At 36.9% G+C, this 17,712-nt stretch overlaps 1 protein-coding gene across 1 annotated transcript in view; it reads left to right on the top strand.

The window, feature by feature from the left end:
- Window positions 1-17,712, top strand: part of LOC121416728 — a 46,598-nt gene extending 28,886 nt beyond the window's left edge. The window contains exons 5-6 of the mRNA XM_041610187.1: window positions 11,104-11,214; window positions 15,170-17,712. Of these exons, the coding sequence (XP_041466121.1) occupies window positions 11,104-11,214; window positions 15,170-17,712 (2,654 nt within the window). The remainder of the gene's footprint in view (window positions 1-11,103; window positions 11,215-15,169) is intronic.

The following is a 17,712-nucleotide window of genomic DNA, read 5'->3' as shown; positions in this document are numbered from 1 at the left end:
TTCCGTAACCACCTGAAAATTGGGCCAAAAAGACGAAGCAGACGGCCAGGCACAGTGGCATCCTGATATGGGGTGACATTATCACCTTATAGGTGCTAATTTTGGGAGGAGCTCCATATGTACCCCCCCCCCACTAAAATTGAAAATGAAAATATGGAGAAGGTGAAAAATTATATAGGCCTATCTGGCCCTATAGATTATATAGAATATACATACATGTATATGACGGGAGAGTGAAAATAAATGGATTTATTCCGTCAAATTTTAAGGAAGGCTTGAGTGCGTTTAATTGTATATATAGGCATCGGTCTATTTAGAAAGTAAAGTCTTACTATAGTCTAGACTATAGTCAAGCTAAAAAAACCTCGGCTTTTCTGGTATCAGCTATTCTAACTAGCATAACAGGAAGAGATCTTGACTACAGTTACAACGAGGTGAGTTGGAGTCCAAAGCAAGTTAAGCAAAACTTACAAATCCATAGAAAAATCTAAGTAAACGCACCGGTAGGCTCGACAATCTTTTGTTATTTTTGGTAGGGATTCTTTCCCTAATTTGCATCAGAGAGGTGCAAAGTTTCACCTTTCTAAAAAGATACAAAATTGCACCCTGAAGGTGCGCTGAGTGTGACATCTTGTCTGCACCTTAAAGTGCCACGTCGAACCCTTTTTTCTAAGTGTTTTCCCTGTTTTAGATTTTTTTTCTTACAATTCCTTAAATCTTCTGTGATGAAAAATAAATTTGAACCTCGATCTGGCTGTGTGTTTTCGCGTTACCTTATTTAACGCATGGTCGAATATCTTATCAATATCTTGAAAAACTACCACAAAAAAGCGACCAAAATGCTCAGTATTGAAACTTGCTTAAAAACGATTCTGCATTTGTGAAATTATTGCCCAAACATCTGCCAATTTTCTTACCTTTTGCTTCAGTTCCGAGATGATCCAAACTTTTGGCAAGCATCTAAAAATCGCCATATTGCGAGCAGAGATCTCAAAAAAAAAACACCAGCCAATTTTCTTGCATTTTGTCCTCCATATGATACAATTATTTTACGTTTGTCTGCCTGACGTTTTTTGAAAGATTTGAAAAACTTTCGTGCGCAAATTCATTTCACACTTTTTTTATGACAACAACTACCAAAGGCTACCTGGTTGGGTGAGAAAGGGTCTAAAAAACTATTTGTATTTTTGTACTATTTCTCAATCTTGCATTGTACATGCTGTCTTCTTTTCGATTAAGTGCCGAGTAAAATAATAATAATAATAACTAAAAACATCTAAAAATCGCCATTTTGCGAGCAAAGGTCTCAAACAAAAATGTAAAATGTGACAACAGCGGTTGTCTGGAATCTCGTGTGCTAATTTAGTTCACACCGTTTTGTGACACTTTTTCATCCATAGAATATTCCCATCGTGATACCAGCGAAACACTTAAACTATTTTATCATTATCTCGAGCGATTGTGATTATAGGATATTACCTTCCGTTTTGTATTTATGATTTTATTTAGAAAGTTTCGATCAAATATCAACTTAATGATAATTGGCTGTTCAATCATTAATACAGGACAAGAGAGTCTTACACTCTAAAACACTGAGTAAAATTTTACGCAATATTGGGTGGGAAGGGAACATGCCTGTTTCCTGGGTATTTTTTACCCCATACTGCGCTGATTTAACGCAACATTTTACCCAACCAACATGCATGTTCCCGTTTTACCCTGTATTGGGTCATACACGTTAGCGTTTAAACCCCAACGAAAAAAATCATTTGAATAAAAAGAGAAAAATCCAACTAACATAACACTGAAAATTTCATAGAATTCGGATGTACAATATTAAACACTGTTAGCAAATTTATCCTTAAACTAAAAGAAGTTCCTGCAGCAGAGTCTCGAGAACACCTGTAATCTTACCAGATTGCGTAATCTTACAGGAAATTGGTATTTGGTGTGTGTAATCTTACAAATTTTCTTAAATAAAACACTCTTTTCCCCTTTTTCTAACAGACCTGTTCTGTTAAATTGCAGAAAAATTCCTGTTTCATGAATTTAAAGAATGATTCTGGTATTGCTTTCTGCAAAATCTTTTATTTTTCTGTAAAATCAGGGTTTTTTAACAGTGAAGAAAGTTATGACATTTTAAAGTTTTGCTTAATTTCACAAAGCAGTTACATGCACATCCTGGTCGGTATGCAAATGAGGAGACTGATGACATCATCCACTAACTATTTTTTTTTATTATATGAAATATTGTGATTTTTTCCTCATTATCAAGTGAAACAGTGATTAATTCCTCCCTATACATGTGGAATTAGCATGTTTAATACTATATGAATCATTCAAGTAGGTCCCTAATGTCAAATCTCTGGAAAATGAAATATTGTATAATTATAACAATAAAAAACTAAAAAATAGTGAGTGATGGACAACATCGACTGATTCATTTGCATGTCACTGAGTTGTGCATTTCACTGTTTAGTAAAAATTAAGCGAAACTTTAAAATGCCATAGGCCTAACTTTCTTATTTTTATTATTTATGAAAGTTTAATTTTTCTCTATTTATTCAAATCAACATTTTTGCTAGGGGTAGACTTGACCTTTAACGTTGACCTCAAGATGACAATTGACCTTGTCAAGTGACCTGCGACTGCACCATAGCATGCAAGACCCCTAAATACGTCTAAAATCCAAGTATGGTTGAAAACTGACTTATTGTTGCAAAGTGATGTTTCATAATCTTTGTGACGTCATTTGGATCACTTAGTCTTGCTATCACCTCTAGTGGGCGAGACAAAAATGTATTAGCATCGATAGCAATAAAAACAACAATCAAAGCAATTAACCTACTGGAATCAGTGGCGTAACTACGAGGGGGGGCATGGGGGGCACGTACCCCCCCCCCCCCCCAATAGGCTGACCAAAAAAAAAACGAGGAAAAGGAGAAAAAGAGGGAGAAAGGAAGAGAAACTTAGTGGGGAAAGAAGAAATTATCATGCATTATAATGGTATATTATATTATAATTATGTTATGTTATATTACATGGGAAACATTTTTTTCTTAACTTAATGAAACATAATTTGCTCAGGGCCTATGTCTTCATTGTTCCTGGTGCTCGCATTGTCTGTTTAACGAGATTGCACGAAAACCTCCCGTTTTCAAGTCAATGTACACCAAATATATTATTGTTTTATGTAGTGACATATGCTTCTTTTTCATGACTACTTAAAGTGATTGCCTCATGTTAAGGTCTTAATACAAAACATTTCCTGTCCATGATTACGTTCGCATCAGTGGATTGGTGAGATATGTCTGCTCTCCATGAATTCCTAAAATCTGTCCTTACAATGTCCCTTTTTCTGATCTGATTATCAAAAATTTTCAGCTCGCGCTTCGCGCTCGAATAATTCGGTTAGTGAAACACGTATGGTTTCGTGAATTCCTACAAACAAGCCTTAAAATGCCCCTCTCCAGGTCTGAATTTCCTAAATTTTCAGCTCGGGCTTCACGCTCGCAATATTTGATTAGTGAGATGCGTATATTATTCATGATTACAAGAATTATAAGTGCTTCAAATGTAATTCTAACAAAATCAGCAAGCGCTTGGCACTAGCATTAGATGACTATGGTGAGATATGAATATTATTAAGGGATTCCTTAAATATAGTCCTTAAGATCTCCCTGTTTGAAGTCAATATGTACAAAAATTTCCGCTCGCTTCGCGCTCGCATTGGTTAGCGAGACAGGTACATATCATGATTTTAAAAAATCGATTATTTTTTTAGGTCTGAATATCAAAAATTTTCAGCTCGCGCTTCGCGCTCGCATTATTTAATTACTGAGATGTGTATGTTATTCATGATTACAATTACTGTACAAGTGCTTCCTTAAAATTTCTCTGTTAGGTCAGTATAACTGAACGCGCTTCGCGCGCTCACTAAGTGACTCCAAATTTTTGCTGGTGCCCCCCCCCCCCACAATGCCGTGACCCACGATACGCCACTGACTGGAATGTATGCATTTTTCGGTCATACCGTTGCTGCGAGGGGGGGGGGCTGTCGGCACTCAAATTTTTTTTTGATGGGGGTGTGCTTCTCGAAACTCTGAAATGGGGCTCTATGGAACTGATTTAAAAGGGTAAAGTGGGGGCCATTTCCATTGACGAGTGGATACCATGCGTGACCATCGGGTTTCGAAAACACCTTTTAACAAGTATTTTCCATGTTCTGAAAATGCACCCCTGTATAATTGGCGTGTGAATCCCCCCCCCCCCTCCCACTCCTTTAACAAGTATTGGAAACAAAACGGTACCCTTGACAAGTAGTCCCAGAATTGACCCCCTAAACAAGCAAAACAAGATCTTAATTACGAACGTTAGTCGATTTGACATTTTCCAAACCTAGAAATGTTCTTTCCGATGAAGTTTTTTTTTTATTCGTGTTCCTATGGGGTCCTAGAACAAATTCAGCTTGGTTGCCAAAAGTTGCCGTTTGGGCAATTTGCTAATTTGCATATATCCAAAATGGCCGCCAGATGCCATCTTGAAAACCTAACTTTTGAACCCCTGTCCACAAAATGATGGGTAATGACTCGTTTTAGGGGTTTAGAGATGTGTAGAACCGATAACTGTAATCATTTTTGCAATATAAGGTCATCTTCAGGTCAAATCCAAGATGGCCGCCAAATGCCATCTTGAAGAATTGACTTTTGTTCCCCTTGCCCCAAAATGACGAGTAATACTTCTAGTTAGGGGTTTTGGGGTGTGTAGAATCCATTTATGCTTTCTATTTTGCAATATAATGTCATCTTCAGGTCAAATCCAAGATGGCCGCCATCTTGAAATATCAATTGTTGAACCCTTTGCCCCAAAATCATGAATAATAACTCTATTCATGAGTCATTCGGTATGTTGATTCAATTCATGCAGTTATTTTGCACAAAGGATAATCTTCAGATCAAATCCAAGATGGCCGCCGACCGCCAACTTGAAAAATTACTGTCCGAGGCTTATACGTGTTAGAACTAATGTAAAGGGATTTCAGTAAGAATACTAAATCTTTTATCAATTCTCAAGTTCAAGGTCAAGGTGAAGTTACATCATAGATGTCAGATTTCAACATTTATTGCTCAACTTAGAATGAATCCTCTTTAGGTTTGGGCTATGATCCATTTCGAGAGTATTTTTATTTTTTAAGGTCCATCCATACCCTTGTACTGAAGAGGCTTTTAGGGTCTTATTTGAATTTGAAAGTGTTTTATGAATATTTCTTCGAAATCAATGTGTCCAATGACTGGTAGGCATCAGTTCGCCTTAAAAGACGATGGTGTAGCGCTAGACCTTGCATTTTCGAGAGTGACTACAGAGCTACAGAGACCACAGAGTCTCTAGAGCAAATTTTTACAGATGAAGGAGGATGGCGCTGAGACACGTTTATATAGAGATGCTGTCCTAGCCTTCCTAGTAGGCCTTTGGTCTGCCAATTTAGCATTCCGATTATTTTCTGACGTCTTGACCCCTGTACTTAGTAGCTCTCCATAGAATGGCGACTATCATCTACACCTTCATAAGTGTTAGTGTCTATGCCGGCAAGTTTTATGTCACGTTTGCAGGGGTATTTATAACGGAGGTGTGATCTACCAATGGGGTGAGACCAATCACACAGCTCACCTTACCTTGGCGAATCCAAGAAGGGATTCGCCAACGTTTCATTCGGCAAACATGCCCCAACCACCTGAGGAGACTTTGGCTAAGGAGCGAGAATAAGCTTTTCAGCAGGTACGCTGAAGGGCCTCTGTATCTTTCACTTTGTCCTGCCATTTAACCTGCATGATACGTCTGAGGCAGCTGACATGGAAGGTGTTTAGCCACTTTTCTTGGTCGGCGTACGTTTTCCAGGACTTCCGTGCAGGAGCTTGGCCATGACCATGATGACTGTGACAGATTTTACAATCCTGATGCTTATATGCTGGTCCTGTGAAATGGGGCAAGAGACATATAGTCGGTCCAAGGTAGGTGAGGAGTCCACAACAACCAGACAAATGTGTGCTGTTGATATACACATCTGGAAGACAGTCGGTGTCTTGAGTCTATCAGGATTTCTGACTGTCTCAAAGGCTGATGGATGATCCAAACCCCTTACATGCACAGGACAGGCAGCTTTTATGTATATTCCTCTTGGGAGGCAGGGGCGACATCGTTTCCGTAAAACATTTCACAAATGAGAACAATCCTGACCGTGGAACAGTCTTGGGGGAGCCTATCTTCTGCAGGAGGCTAGAGAATGCACTCCTGCTGACCAAGTCAATGGCTCTTGTCAGGAGGAAAAGTCCAATAATAATTATAAAGGAAGTTAATAAGTTAACTAATTTTTTTGGAAAAAAAATTAAGGAGAAATCACTTTTCAATTCAAATAATAAGTCATTTCACTGGAAAAGTATGGTTGCACAGAAATAAAAAAAGGATCAAAACTCCCGAAATCATAGCCCAAACCTTGAATGGTTTCATTCTAATGTAAGCGGTTGATGACGAAATCTATCAACCATCTGACCATCTTAGACATGACCTGACCTCGAACTAAAAATGGAGTGATTAAAAGAAATGAATCATCTCACTGAAATCCCCTTACATGAGCTCCAATACATAACAACCTTATTAGGGAGAGCACTTCTTCAAGGTTCAATAGTCTCGGAAGTAGTTTTTTTTTTCTTAATATGGCGTTTAGTTGGCATGTTGCATTATTTTGACCTGGAGATGATCCTATATTGCAAAATTATTAACAGAAATGGAATCAACATACCAAATAACTCACGAAAAGAGGGATTATTCATGATTCTGGGACAAAAACTTGAGAATTAATAAAAGAAATGAGTATTCTTACTGATATCCCTTTACATTAGTTCTAACACGTATAAGCCTCCGAAAGTAATTTTTCAAGATGGCGGTTGGCGGCCATCTTGGATTTGATCTGAAGATTATCCATTATTCAAAATTACAGCATGAATTGAATCAACATACCAAATGACTTACGAATAGAGTTATTATTCATGATTATGGGGCAAAGGGTTCAAAAGTTGATATTTCAAGATGGCGTCATATGGCGGCCATGTTGGATTTGACCTGAAGATAACATTATATTGCAAAATAGAAAGCAGAAAGAGATTCTGCACACCCCAAAACCCCTAAACAGAGGTATTACTCGTCATTCTGGGGCAAGGGGATCAAAAGTCAATTTTTCAAGATGGCATCTGGCGGCCATCTTGGATTTGACTTGAAGATGACCTTATATTGCAAAAATGATTACAGAAATCGATTCTACACATCTCTAAACCCCTTAAACGAGTTATTACTCATCATTTTGTGGACAGGGGTTCAAAAATTAGGTTTTCAAGATGTCATCTGGCGGCCATTTTGGATTTATGCAAATTAGCAAAATTGCCCAAACGGCAACTTTTGGCAACCAAGCTGAATTTGTTCTAGGACCCCATAGGAACACGAATCAGGAAAAAAACTTCATCGGAAAGAACATTTCTAGGTTGGTGTATTGAGCCTATGAGACTGTCAAATCGACTACGTCGAGTTTACCTTGTCTGAGTACCATCCTACACACCTCGCTCAAATCGGACTCAACACGTAGTGTTCGGGCAAAACGTACATCATCTATGAATTATATTTGAGTCATATCCCTCGCAAATTGGACCGTGAACAAGTAGTTTTCCTAGCGAAATAAATACCCCTTTTCATTACTTTAGTGTTTTTGACACCCTTATTATGGTACGTACCTAACGTGTTCTTGAAAAAGAGATCCTTTTAAAGTGTTTTTTTTTATGGGGGGGTGTTGCACCCACAAATGTAATAACGCCCACAAATGTAATAATACTTTACCCACAAATGTAATAACACTTTACCCACAAATGTAATAATTTTTGATCGCCCACAATTGTAATAATGACTTTACCCACAAATGTAATAAATTTGAAGGGATTATTGGCGAATCCGTTCTAAACTAAAATCCTATATGCGTTCATATAGCACACAAGTGCAAATTCTTTTTTCCAGACCCGGTTGTTTCAAAAATTATAAAATAAATCCAAAGTCTTTTTTCCAGACCCGGTTGTTTAAAAAAATATAATAAAAGTCCAAAGTCTTTTTTTTCCAGACCCGGTTGTTTAAAAAATTGTGATATAAGTCCAAAGTCTTTTTTCCAGACCCGGTTGTTTCAAGAATTTTAATAAGTCCAGTCTTTTTCCAGACCCAGTTATTTCAAAATTTATAATATAAGTCCAAACTAAGATACGATAATGACATTCCTGTGGAAAAAATGGGAATCGAGCGTAGTCTTTTCTCCAGACCCAGTTAATTAAAACTGGTGGAATTAATGTCTTTGTTGTTGTTTCAACTTATACGGTGTATATTGTGAATATATGCACTAAGAGTAAATTGAGAATCAAGCGTAGTCTTTTCTCCAGACCCGGTTACCTGTTATTTAAACATTATGAATAACAGTTTAAAAACAGTATAAAGACCCCATAATCTTATTAATGCTGGATATAGCGTAGTCTTTCAGCCCGACCATTTTTCTCAAAAAAAAAAACGCTAATAGTAAGAATTAAAAAAATCAAAGTCTAAGACCAAACAAACCTTCAACCTAAGAACCTGTTTTAAAAGAGGTTTAGAGTGTTGTCTTTATTCCAGGACTAAAACAGTTACGAAAAAAATCTTCTAACATAAGACCTTATATTCTTATTCTCGTGGAATAACACGAGTTTTAAAACGTACTCTTTCCTCCAGACCCGGCTATTAAAAAAGTAACTGAAAAACTTCAAATCCAAGACCAAATTTCCAAAGTTTCACCCAGTAAAAATATGTCCTTTTTTTAAATAATGCTACTATCCCTACAAAACATTGCAATAACACGTGGGTAAAGCAGACATCCTTTCTCCAGACTTGGTTACTATTTGAAAAATAAAATAGTTTTTACAAATATTCTAAAACAAATACCCAATCTAATTACTATGGAACAACATGAAGACCGATTGTCGAAGATCGACTTTCCTCCAGACACAATTATTTCAGGAATAAAAAAATCAATAAAACTCAATCCCCAACAACGAATCTAAGAACCAACAATCCTCCAAATTAAGACCATGCATGTAGAAAAGCACATGTTTAGAGCGTTGTCTTTATTCCAGACCCGGTGATTTAAAAAAATGATTTAAACAATCCTAAAAACAAAACACTCATATTCTTATTCTTGTGGAATAACACGAGTATTATGCTTAGTCTTTCGTCTGGACCCGGTTATTTAAAAGATAAAGAAATATTGAAAAAATGACAGCTGAGACCAATCTTCAAAATTAAACCCGCTTAAAATGCTTGGGCTTAGAGTGTTGTCTTTACCCCTCACCGACGTATATTATAATTTTTGAAACGACCGGGTCTGAAAAAGACTTTGGACTTGCATTATAATTTTTGAATTAACCGGGTCTGGAAAAAAGACATTGGACGTATATTATAATTTTGAAACAACCGGGTCTGGTAAAAAGACTTTGGACGTATATTATAATTTTGAAAAACCGGGTCTGCAAAAAGCATTGGACTTGTACTGTAATATTTCATTAACCGGGTCTGGAAAAAAGACTTTGAACTTTTGTGCTATATGAACGCATTACTATAGGATATTAGTTTAGAACGAATTCACCAAAAATCACTTCAAATTTATTACATTTGTGGTAAAAGTCATTATTACATTTGTGGGTAAAGTGCATTATTACATTTGTGGGTAAAGTGATATTACATTTGTGGGCGTTATTACATTTGTGGGTAAAGTTTTATTACATTTGTGGGCGATCAAAAATTATTACATTTGTGGTTAAAGTGTTATTACATTTGTGGGTAAAGTGTTATTACATTTGTGGGCGTTATTACATTTGTGGGCGATTATTACATTTGTGGGTGTAACAGGGGGTCACGCATGGTATCCACTCGTAAATGGGAAAAAAATACTGCGCAGTGTGAAAAACATTGTCTGCAGAATTTTTGAGATTGCCTTTCGAGTTATTTTGTTTGGCAATAACTTGGCAAATCGGGAAGTGTTATATCTCTACCCCCCCCCCCCCGAAAAAAAATATAATAATAATAACTAAATCTTAATAATGATACAGCGTGTTGATGTTTTATATGATACCTAAATCACACTGAGCCATAGATGACATACAATTTGCATAGATGCTCTTTTGGTGTAAAATCTGTTGATAAAATTCAGATTTCTAGACAATGAATTCAAAGAGTTTCAAAGAAGATACACAAACTTTTAGATCACTAAGCATGACATGAGATAGATTGAATCAACTTACCACAGATCAGGCTGTTCTCGAAGACCTCTATTGGTTGCCCATAAACGATCGCATAGTTTTCAAAATTCTACTTCTGGGGAGCGTTTCATGAAAGGACTTGTCAAACGTTTTATCCGACAAGTCCCATTTTATTCGGACAGCTACTATAGTAACAGTGCCTCTCAGCAATCAGAATCAAGGAAAGATGTCAGATCTGACAACTTGTCAGACAAAAAGGTTCATGAAACCCCCCCCCCCCCCCCCCCCTGGTTATTCATAATTATCCTTGGACCCGCACCCGATTAAAACAAGTATCTAAGATGCCAGTATCAACCTGTACGCACCTTGTGATCATCCCAAGCAATTCTTATCCTCTGCACCATCCTTTAAGAGCAACTTAAAATTGCATTTGTTACTCAGTAGGTACTATAGGTTTCAAGACGGAAATTTCCCTCAATTATCATGTGCATTTTTTGTACTTATCCTTACTTTTTGCTTTGTTGTTTTCTAAGTGCCTTGAGCATTTAATCAAAATAAAAAAGACCCTTTATAAATTCTACGTATCATTACTTATTATCATTATCTAAACTACGTATTTTGCTTGATGGGTAGCTTTTGGACAAGTTTGTATATTGCCAGGATCACTTTAACTTGGCATCTACACTTCAGATTTAGAGCTGTTATCAAAAGTGTTACGATACATATTGATATCAATCCACATTGTCTTAACCCGAGTGTAGTTGACAAAGAATCCATTTTAATGTCTTTACAGGGATCAACTGTGCATCGAATCCATGCAGCGAAAATAGCGATTGCTTTGATCACGATGCTGGCTATAAATGTGTTTGCTATGTAGCATACACTGGTGTAAATTGCAGTGAAGGTGAGTTTACCATCGTCAAATCAATTGTCAAATTATTATTCTTTTAAAGGACAAGTCCACCCCAACAAAAACTTAATTTGAATAAAAAGAGAAAAATTCAACAAGCATAACACTGAAATTTCATCAAAATCGGATGTAATATAATTTCGGTCGGTATGCAAATGAGGGAACTGATGACATCACTCACTCACTATTTCTTTTTTATTTTATCATATGAAATATGAAATATTTTGATTTTCTCGTCATTGTCATGTGAATTCAAGTTTCATTCCTACCTGAACACGTGGAATTCCATTATTTTGATATTTTGTGCTTCAGGCAAGGAGGTCCTAATCATCAAATTCGTAAAATTGAAACATTGTATAATTCAAACAATAAAAAAAAGAAATAGAGAGTGAGTGACATCATCGAATCTCTCATTTGCATGTCATTTGCTCTTTCATATAACTATTTTGTTAAAAATAAGCAAAACTTTGAAATGTCATAACTTTCTTATTTTACATCCGATTTTGATGAAATTTTTAGCATCGTGCTTGACTGATTTTTCTCTATTGATTCAAATCAATATTTTTCTGAGATGGATTTGACCTTTAAAGAAAATTGACTTGTAATTGCTGTTGCATATTGGAATGCATATGTAGAAGCCATATATTGAATGCATGAATCATTTCAAAATGTCAGATGAAAAAGTGAATAGTCATATTGATTGAGAAAAAGAAATCGAGATCACTAGAAAACAATTGAAGATATGGACCACTAGAAATTATCAGACGAAACAGTTCAAGTCTCTACTCAGCACAATAAGAATTAAAGTGCAGTTCAAGGTCAAATTTTGTCCTTTTTACCCCTATCTCGACGAGGGTTTAATATTATATCCATACGGGTTCACTTTGTACGGACTGGGGTTCAATTTGTAAGGTTAAATCACGAACCTTCATTAGTCTTGTAAAGAAAACTACAGAAAAGTGATTATCATAATTATATTCACATGTTACAGCCATATCTTTTATGAAAGTGAATTGATTCAAAGGTTATAGAAAAATTATTTATAAAAAAATTAACCCAAATTATCAAATGATCAATACTAATTAATTTGCTGCGTAAATCCATGTAAACATACAAGTTACAAGTCTTTGCAAAGAAACTAACCGTACACAGACTAATGTCAACGCAGCTAGAATGCGTGGGTAAACCAATTACGTCAAGGCAGGCAAGACATCAGATCGGTACTTCAGCCTTCTTTATATTTTTTCTTTTACAAATTTACAATAAAAAGGGGGAGGGGTTCCTTTGCGGCAGTCACTCAAAATTGAAAAAAATAAATATGGAGAAGGTTCAAAATAATATATCTCGCTCTAATATGGAACATAGATGATGGGAGAGTGGAAATACATACCAAAATATGGCTTTATTCTGTCAAATTTTGCGTGTAATTGTCCATAGACATCGGTTTAATTAATCAGTAAGGATGTGAAAGCCTAGACTATTTAAAGTATTGGCTCAAAATCGCTAGAAAACCTCTTCCGGTATCAGTACTACTGGCTGACAAAGTGGGAAGAATCTTATCTGCAGATACATCAAAACGGGTTCGACCCCTAACTAAGGTAAGAAACACCAAAAAAATCGATAGAGAAACAGCAACTGAAGAAGTGTCGACAGTCTTGTTATTTAGGGTGGCTGTCGCAAAACGAACTCTTTGGTTTAATATGGTGGGAAATGCACCCTGAAAGTTGCAAAAATAAACCTTTAAGGGTGCAAATTTTAAAGCCTGTGTATAGCTTTGGTAAAGGGTCAATGTGATTGATAATCGAATATCATCTAATATGACAGTCTTACTGAAGCGTAGAGACCGTTAGATATTTTTCCAACTGCACTTCTCTGAGAAAATTTCAAATATTCAAATCTTGGATATATAGCGCCCTCTCTCGGCGATGCTTGTTTTAAATTAAAAAAATTGGCATTCAAGCACTTATCTTATAAATTTAGTGATTAGATATCCAAAAGTTACAGACAAAGAACATATCTTGAAAGTTTCAGCCCATTCCATGATTTAGAATAGGATTTAATTGAAAGACAAAAACACACAGATATTTTAATTTGATCGGGTGACCCGATCAAGTTAAATTTCCATGTAAAATCGCAAAATTTATCCTGTAAAACACATTTTCATTTCATATCCTCCACATCTTAACTGTTATAGGGCATATCCATTCATATTAGCTAGCAATGAATTGGAATAGTGATAGGTGCATTTTGGTGGATTTACCAAAACTACACACAAATTTTAAGCGTAGGGATGTTGAAGGCTCTTGTTATTTTTCACAATTTTTCTTCAAACTCTAACGTATCTGCCACTTACACTTTGTTTTAACTTAGGTTTCTATGAAGCAAATGCGTTTGTTATCATAAGGTGAAGTGTACAACCAGAACTACAGCACAGATTGCAATTTAAACTGTATATTCTGTTTATTTTTTCATGACTGGAATATCTACTGGATTTTATTGAAATGAATTTTAGGTCCATATTGAAAAGAATAAGGCCAAGTAAAATAAGAAAGTATCTGATCGTCCTCGCGCGCATCAATTTTGGCCGCCGCATGAAATTTTTTGCTATTTACTATTTTCTTCCCTTTTTGATTGCAGCATCAATTTTCTTGTTATTAACTATTTTTATGGCTGCTGAATAGCGAAAAAATCACAGGATTACTCTGGGATCTCTCTCGCAACTTCAAAAACAACTGCAAAGTCCGATAACGCCGCAATTGCAAGAAAGAAAAAAAAATCTGATTTGGTTTTATTGGAATTTTGAAGATACCGTCATAAATTATCGAGGAAATAAAGTTTGCAAACTCGGATAAGATCACGGATTTCTTCATTTTTAGTGCATTTTCGGGGACCCCGCTTACTGAATATGAACTAATCCGTCGCGTGCTTTGGAAATATGGCACAGATAAATCAATTTTAATGACGTAATTTGTATTTCATCGGGGGTTTTTTGGGTGAGTGATAGCGCCTGTACCTAGATGTGTGTTACGGTGATTGTGTGCTTGTGACTCTGTTGGATGAACTTCATGTGTGCTTGGATGATGTGATTGACTGTGCTGGCGTGACATGTGAATTTGTGAAATGCATTGAATTTTTTGGCGAGTTTTCTAATGTCAGCAGGCAATGCATCGAATATTCAATGAGGGATTTAATATTCAATATCAATTTTGAAAATGAATGAAAATTGAACAGTATTAAACATTATGTGAACGAACAAGCAGCTGGAAACTGTAATGCGAAAACATACCCAGAGCTAAAAAAGAGATTGGCTCTGGAAAACTGAACAAAACTCCATGGTAATAAAATGACCCCCATGCATTTTTTACCCGTACATATATATAATATAAAATGTTTAATTATTCACTTGACATGAACATTCTGTTTTACAACAATACAGTAGGCCTACCAGTATACATGAGTAATACATCAATATATTTTATCGTAAAATACATTTTCCATAGATTTTCAATCAATCGTAGATATTTATACATAAATAATATATATATATTTCTACTCATTTGTTATTAATATTGAGCATACATCGATCACATATTTTGAGCTTGACATGGACTGACAATCATTTGAATAAAAAATAACCAAAAATAGTAAATAGTAAGGACCTCCCTCATCACTGATGTCAAAAACGGGCCGAGAAAATGCCTCCTTCTTTAAAAAAAAGTAAGATAGCAAATCCTTCTTTTAAAAAAAAAGTAAGATAGCAAATAGGCAAGGACCTCATCACCGCTCTCAAAAAACCCGGACGATAAACTTTCTTTTTTTACTTGGCCTGATGAATCGATTGACATTACCGTCTGAACCGGGCAAAGATGAATATGTTCTTTAGGAAATTATTCTATGTTGACCTGCAACTCAATATTTAATCAGCTTTGTCATGTTGTGTTTTTTCCAGTTGAAAATAGGTTACTAGGTGCTATGGAATACATTCAAGCCAACAATACAAACATGACGATCGGAATCTGTAACGAATACCATTCATGTTCGAATCTTGGTTGTAATTATGTCGCCTTTTACTTCAGCTGCAGCTGCGACAACTCATGCGAGCATTTTGAAGATTGTTGTTGGGACTACCAATTACTGTGCAAAAACAAGGACACTGGAGGGTTCAGCTTTGGATTTGGAGTTGGTTTGGGAATGTCTGGCTTTGTTGGTGATGATAACATGGAAACCATAGAAGTGCCTGATTCGGTTCGCCCCAACATGCTTTCATGCGTTAAGGCAAATACTGCGAGTTATTGGTTTGTCACACGTTGCCCATTAAAGTGGAATAGTTCAGACACACAGGCAAGGTGTGAAGACACTGCTTCTTTCACCGATGACCTACTGACAATTGTGCCAGTGTCTCTTGAGTACAGGGTGACTTTCAGAAATGTCTATTGTGCCATCTGCCATGGTTTTCAACCTGCCAACATCACACCTTGGCCTGTTCTTTTCAACTGCAGTGATGGCTCTGTTTCACCTACAGATACTGATGAAATGCTGGATAGAATCAAGAGAGGGGTGTGCAATTATACATTCGATAATGAATCTTCGTTCAAGAGAACCCCTGCATATCGAGAATGCTTCAACGAAGTCCGAAGTTGTCCAGAAGATTTTGCAGATGATACGATTGCTGATGCTTGTGTGGGTTTAGGGTTGCGGGCACCGTTGACACTTTCCTTGAAAATGCCATATTTTTTCAATGAATACTGTCTCAAGTGTAATCTTCCGGATCGTCACTATTCAGAGTTCACTTCTTGTTTCCATTATATCATAGGGGAGGGGACGACACCTAAAGGGTTCCCAATCACACTTTTGGTAGATTTTAAAGGTAATGACGGTATCCATTTCAAAGTTGATAAGACTTTTGTCCAGCAGGAAACAGTGGAATGCGAAGAAGGAGCTGTCTTTGACATTCTGTCGGGGATATGCCGTTCTCTTTCGTGCAGAAACGGCTTGTCTCTTCTTAACGGTGAGTGTACCTGGGCTGTCGAGTGTAATGGGAATCGTGTTGTAATTGAATTTGGTGGCTTGAACAATTCAATCAGAGAATGTGAATTATTTCAAGAAAATCAAGGTGTGATGAAGTGCCTCACAGAATTCCTTGGGATATCCTTGGATGAACTTTCTTTAGTCCGTGTTTACCCCGATGTGGATCAGTGTATCGCACAGGATGTGAATACAAAAATGACGGTTGAGGTGCAAGTCGACATGTCATATTCCACCTTGGTTAAAATAATTAATAATTCATCAAGAGGTAATTTATGTGGAGCATCGGTTTTGCAGTTCCAGCTGTATTGCAGTGATGAAGATATGCCTTGTCAATTTGGATGGATGGATGTGAAATACGGCCAAGATGTCTCCGAGGTCACCTTGAATAAAAAACCTCATCTGACATTCAGAGGACATCATGCAGCACAGAAATATAAATCTGTTGAAGTGAGAAGAACGGCGCAGTTGCAACGTTGGCATGTCAATGCGACGGTTTCTATAAGAGAAGTAGTCCAGTTTTGTGTTGACCGCATGGAAAATGCTTCCGATCCAGTATCAGTGATTCTTTCTTGTCCAATTATCACAATGAATGCTTCGGAATTCCGTCAGCTTCAAACTGAGAATCAAACAATCCTGGTCCATTTGGTGTCTGGCATGCAATTCAATGAATCTGAATTTGGGATAAGTAAAACTGGAAACATTCAAGTGTGTTCATTTTCATTAGAGAATAGCGGTGTTATAAATATCACCTCTTCCGTGGAGTTTCTACAGTACTCCGACTCTCAGAGCATTCTAAGTACTGTTTGCGTGACTGTCTCCCTCATTTCTTTGATAGTGACCCTCTCCACTCACATCATGTTTCCATCTCTTCGGAAATTGACCAATAACAAACTCATGATGTTCCTTTGTGTGTTCCTGTTCCTTGCTCAACTTCTGACAGTTGTTGGTTCATATGCATACCGCTTTCCCATCCTCTGTAAGGTTGTCTCTGCAACTACCCATTTTTGCTGGTTAGCTGTATTCGCCACTACCAATTGCCTTGCCTTCGATTTACACCACACGTTTGGTTACAACAGGAGCTTCAACTTTGCGCAGACGAGTGTAAAGTCACTCATTAGGTACCTAGTGTACATCCCGGGTGTGTCGTTTTGTGTGGTCATCCCTTGTATCTGCATTGACGCTATCACCCATTCGGAAGTGCTGGATTATTCATATGGTGGTCTTTGTTGGGTTGGTGATGATTTCATGAGGTTCATGGCATTCGGTATCCCAATGGCAATACTTTTGGCAATTAATGTGATCCTCTTCTTTCACACCGCCCTTGGTATCTGGAAGGGACATCAGAATGCTAAGAAGGTCGGGAGGAAAAACATGCGACCAAGCTTCCAGGAGAGATTTAACCTACTGAAAATTTATATCAAGGTACGCATAACGTATATCTTGGCATGCTTAATCAGGCCCTGA

This window comes from Lytechinus variegatus, chromosome 6, assembly GCF_018143015.1.
Source record: "Lytechinus variegatus isolate NC3 chromosome 6, Lvar_3.0, whole genome shotgun sequence".
Taxonomy (NCBI): domain Eukaryota; kingdom Metazoa; phylum Echinodermata; class Echinoidea; order Temnopleuroida; family Toxopneustidae; genus Lytechinus; species Lytechinus variegatus.
This window is presented reverse-complemented; position numbering and strand designations above follow the sequence as displayed.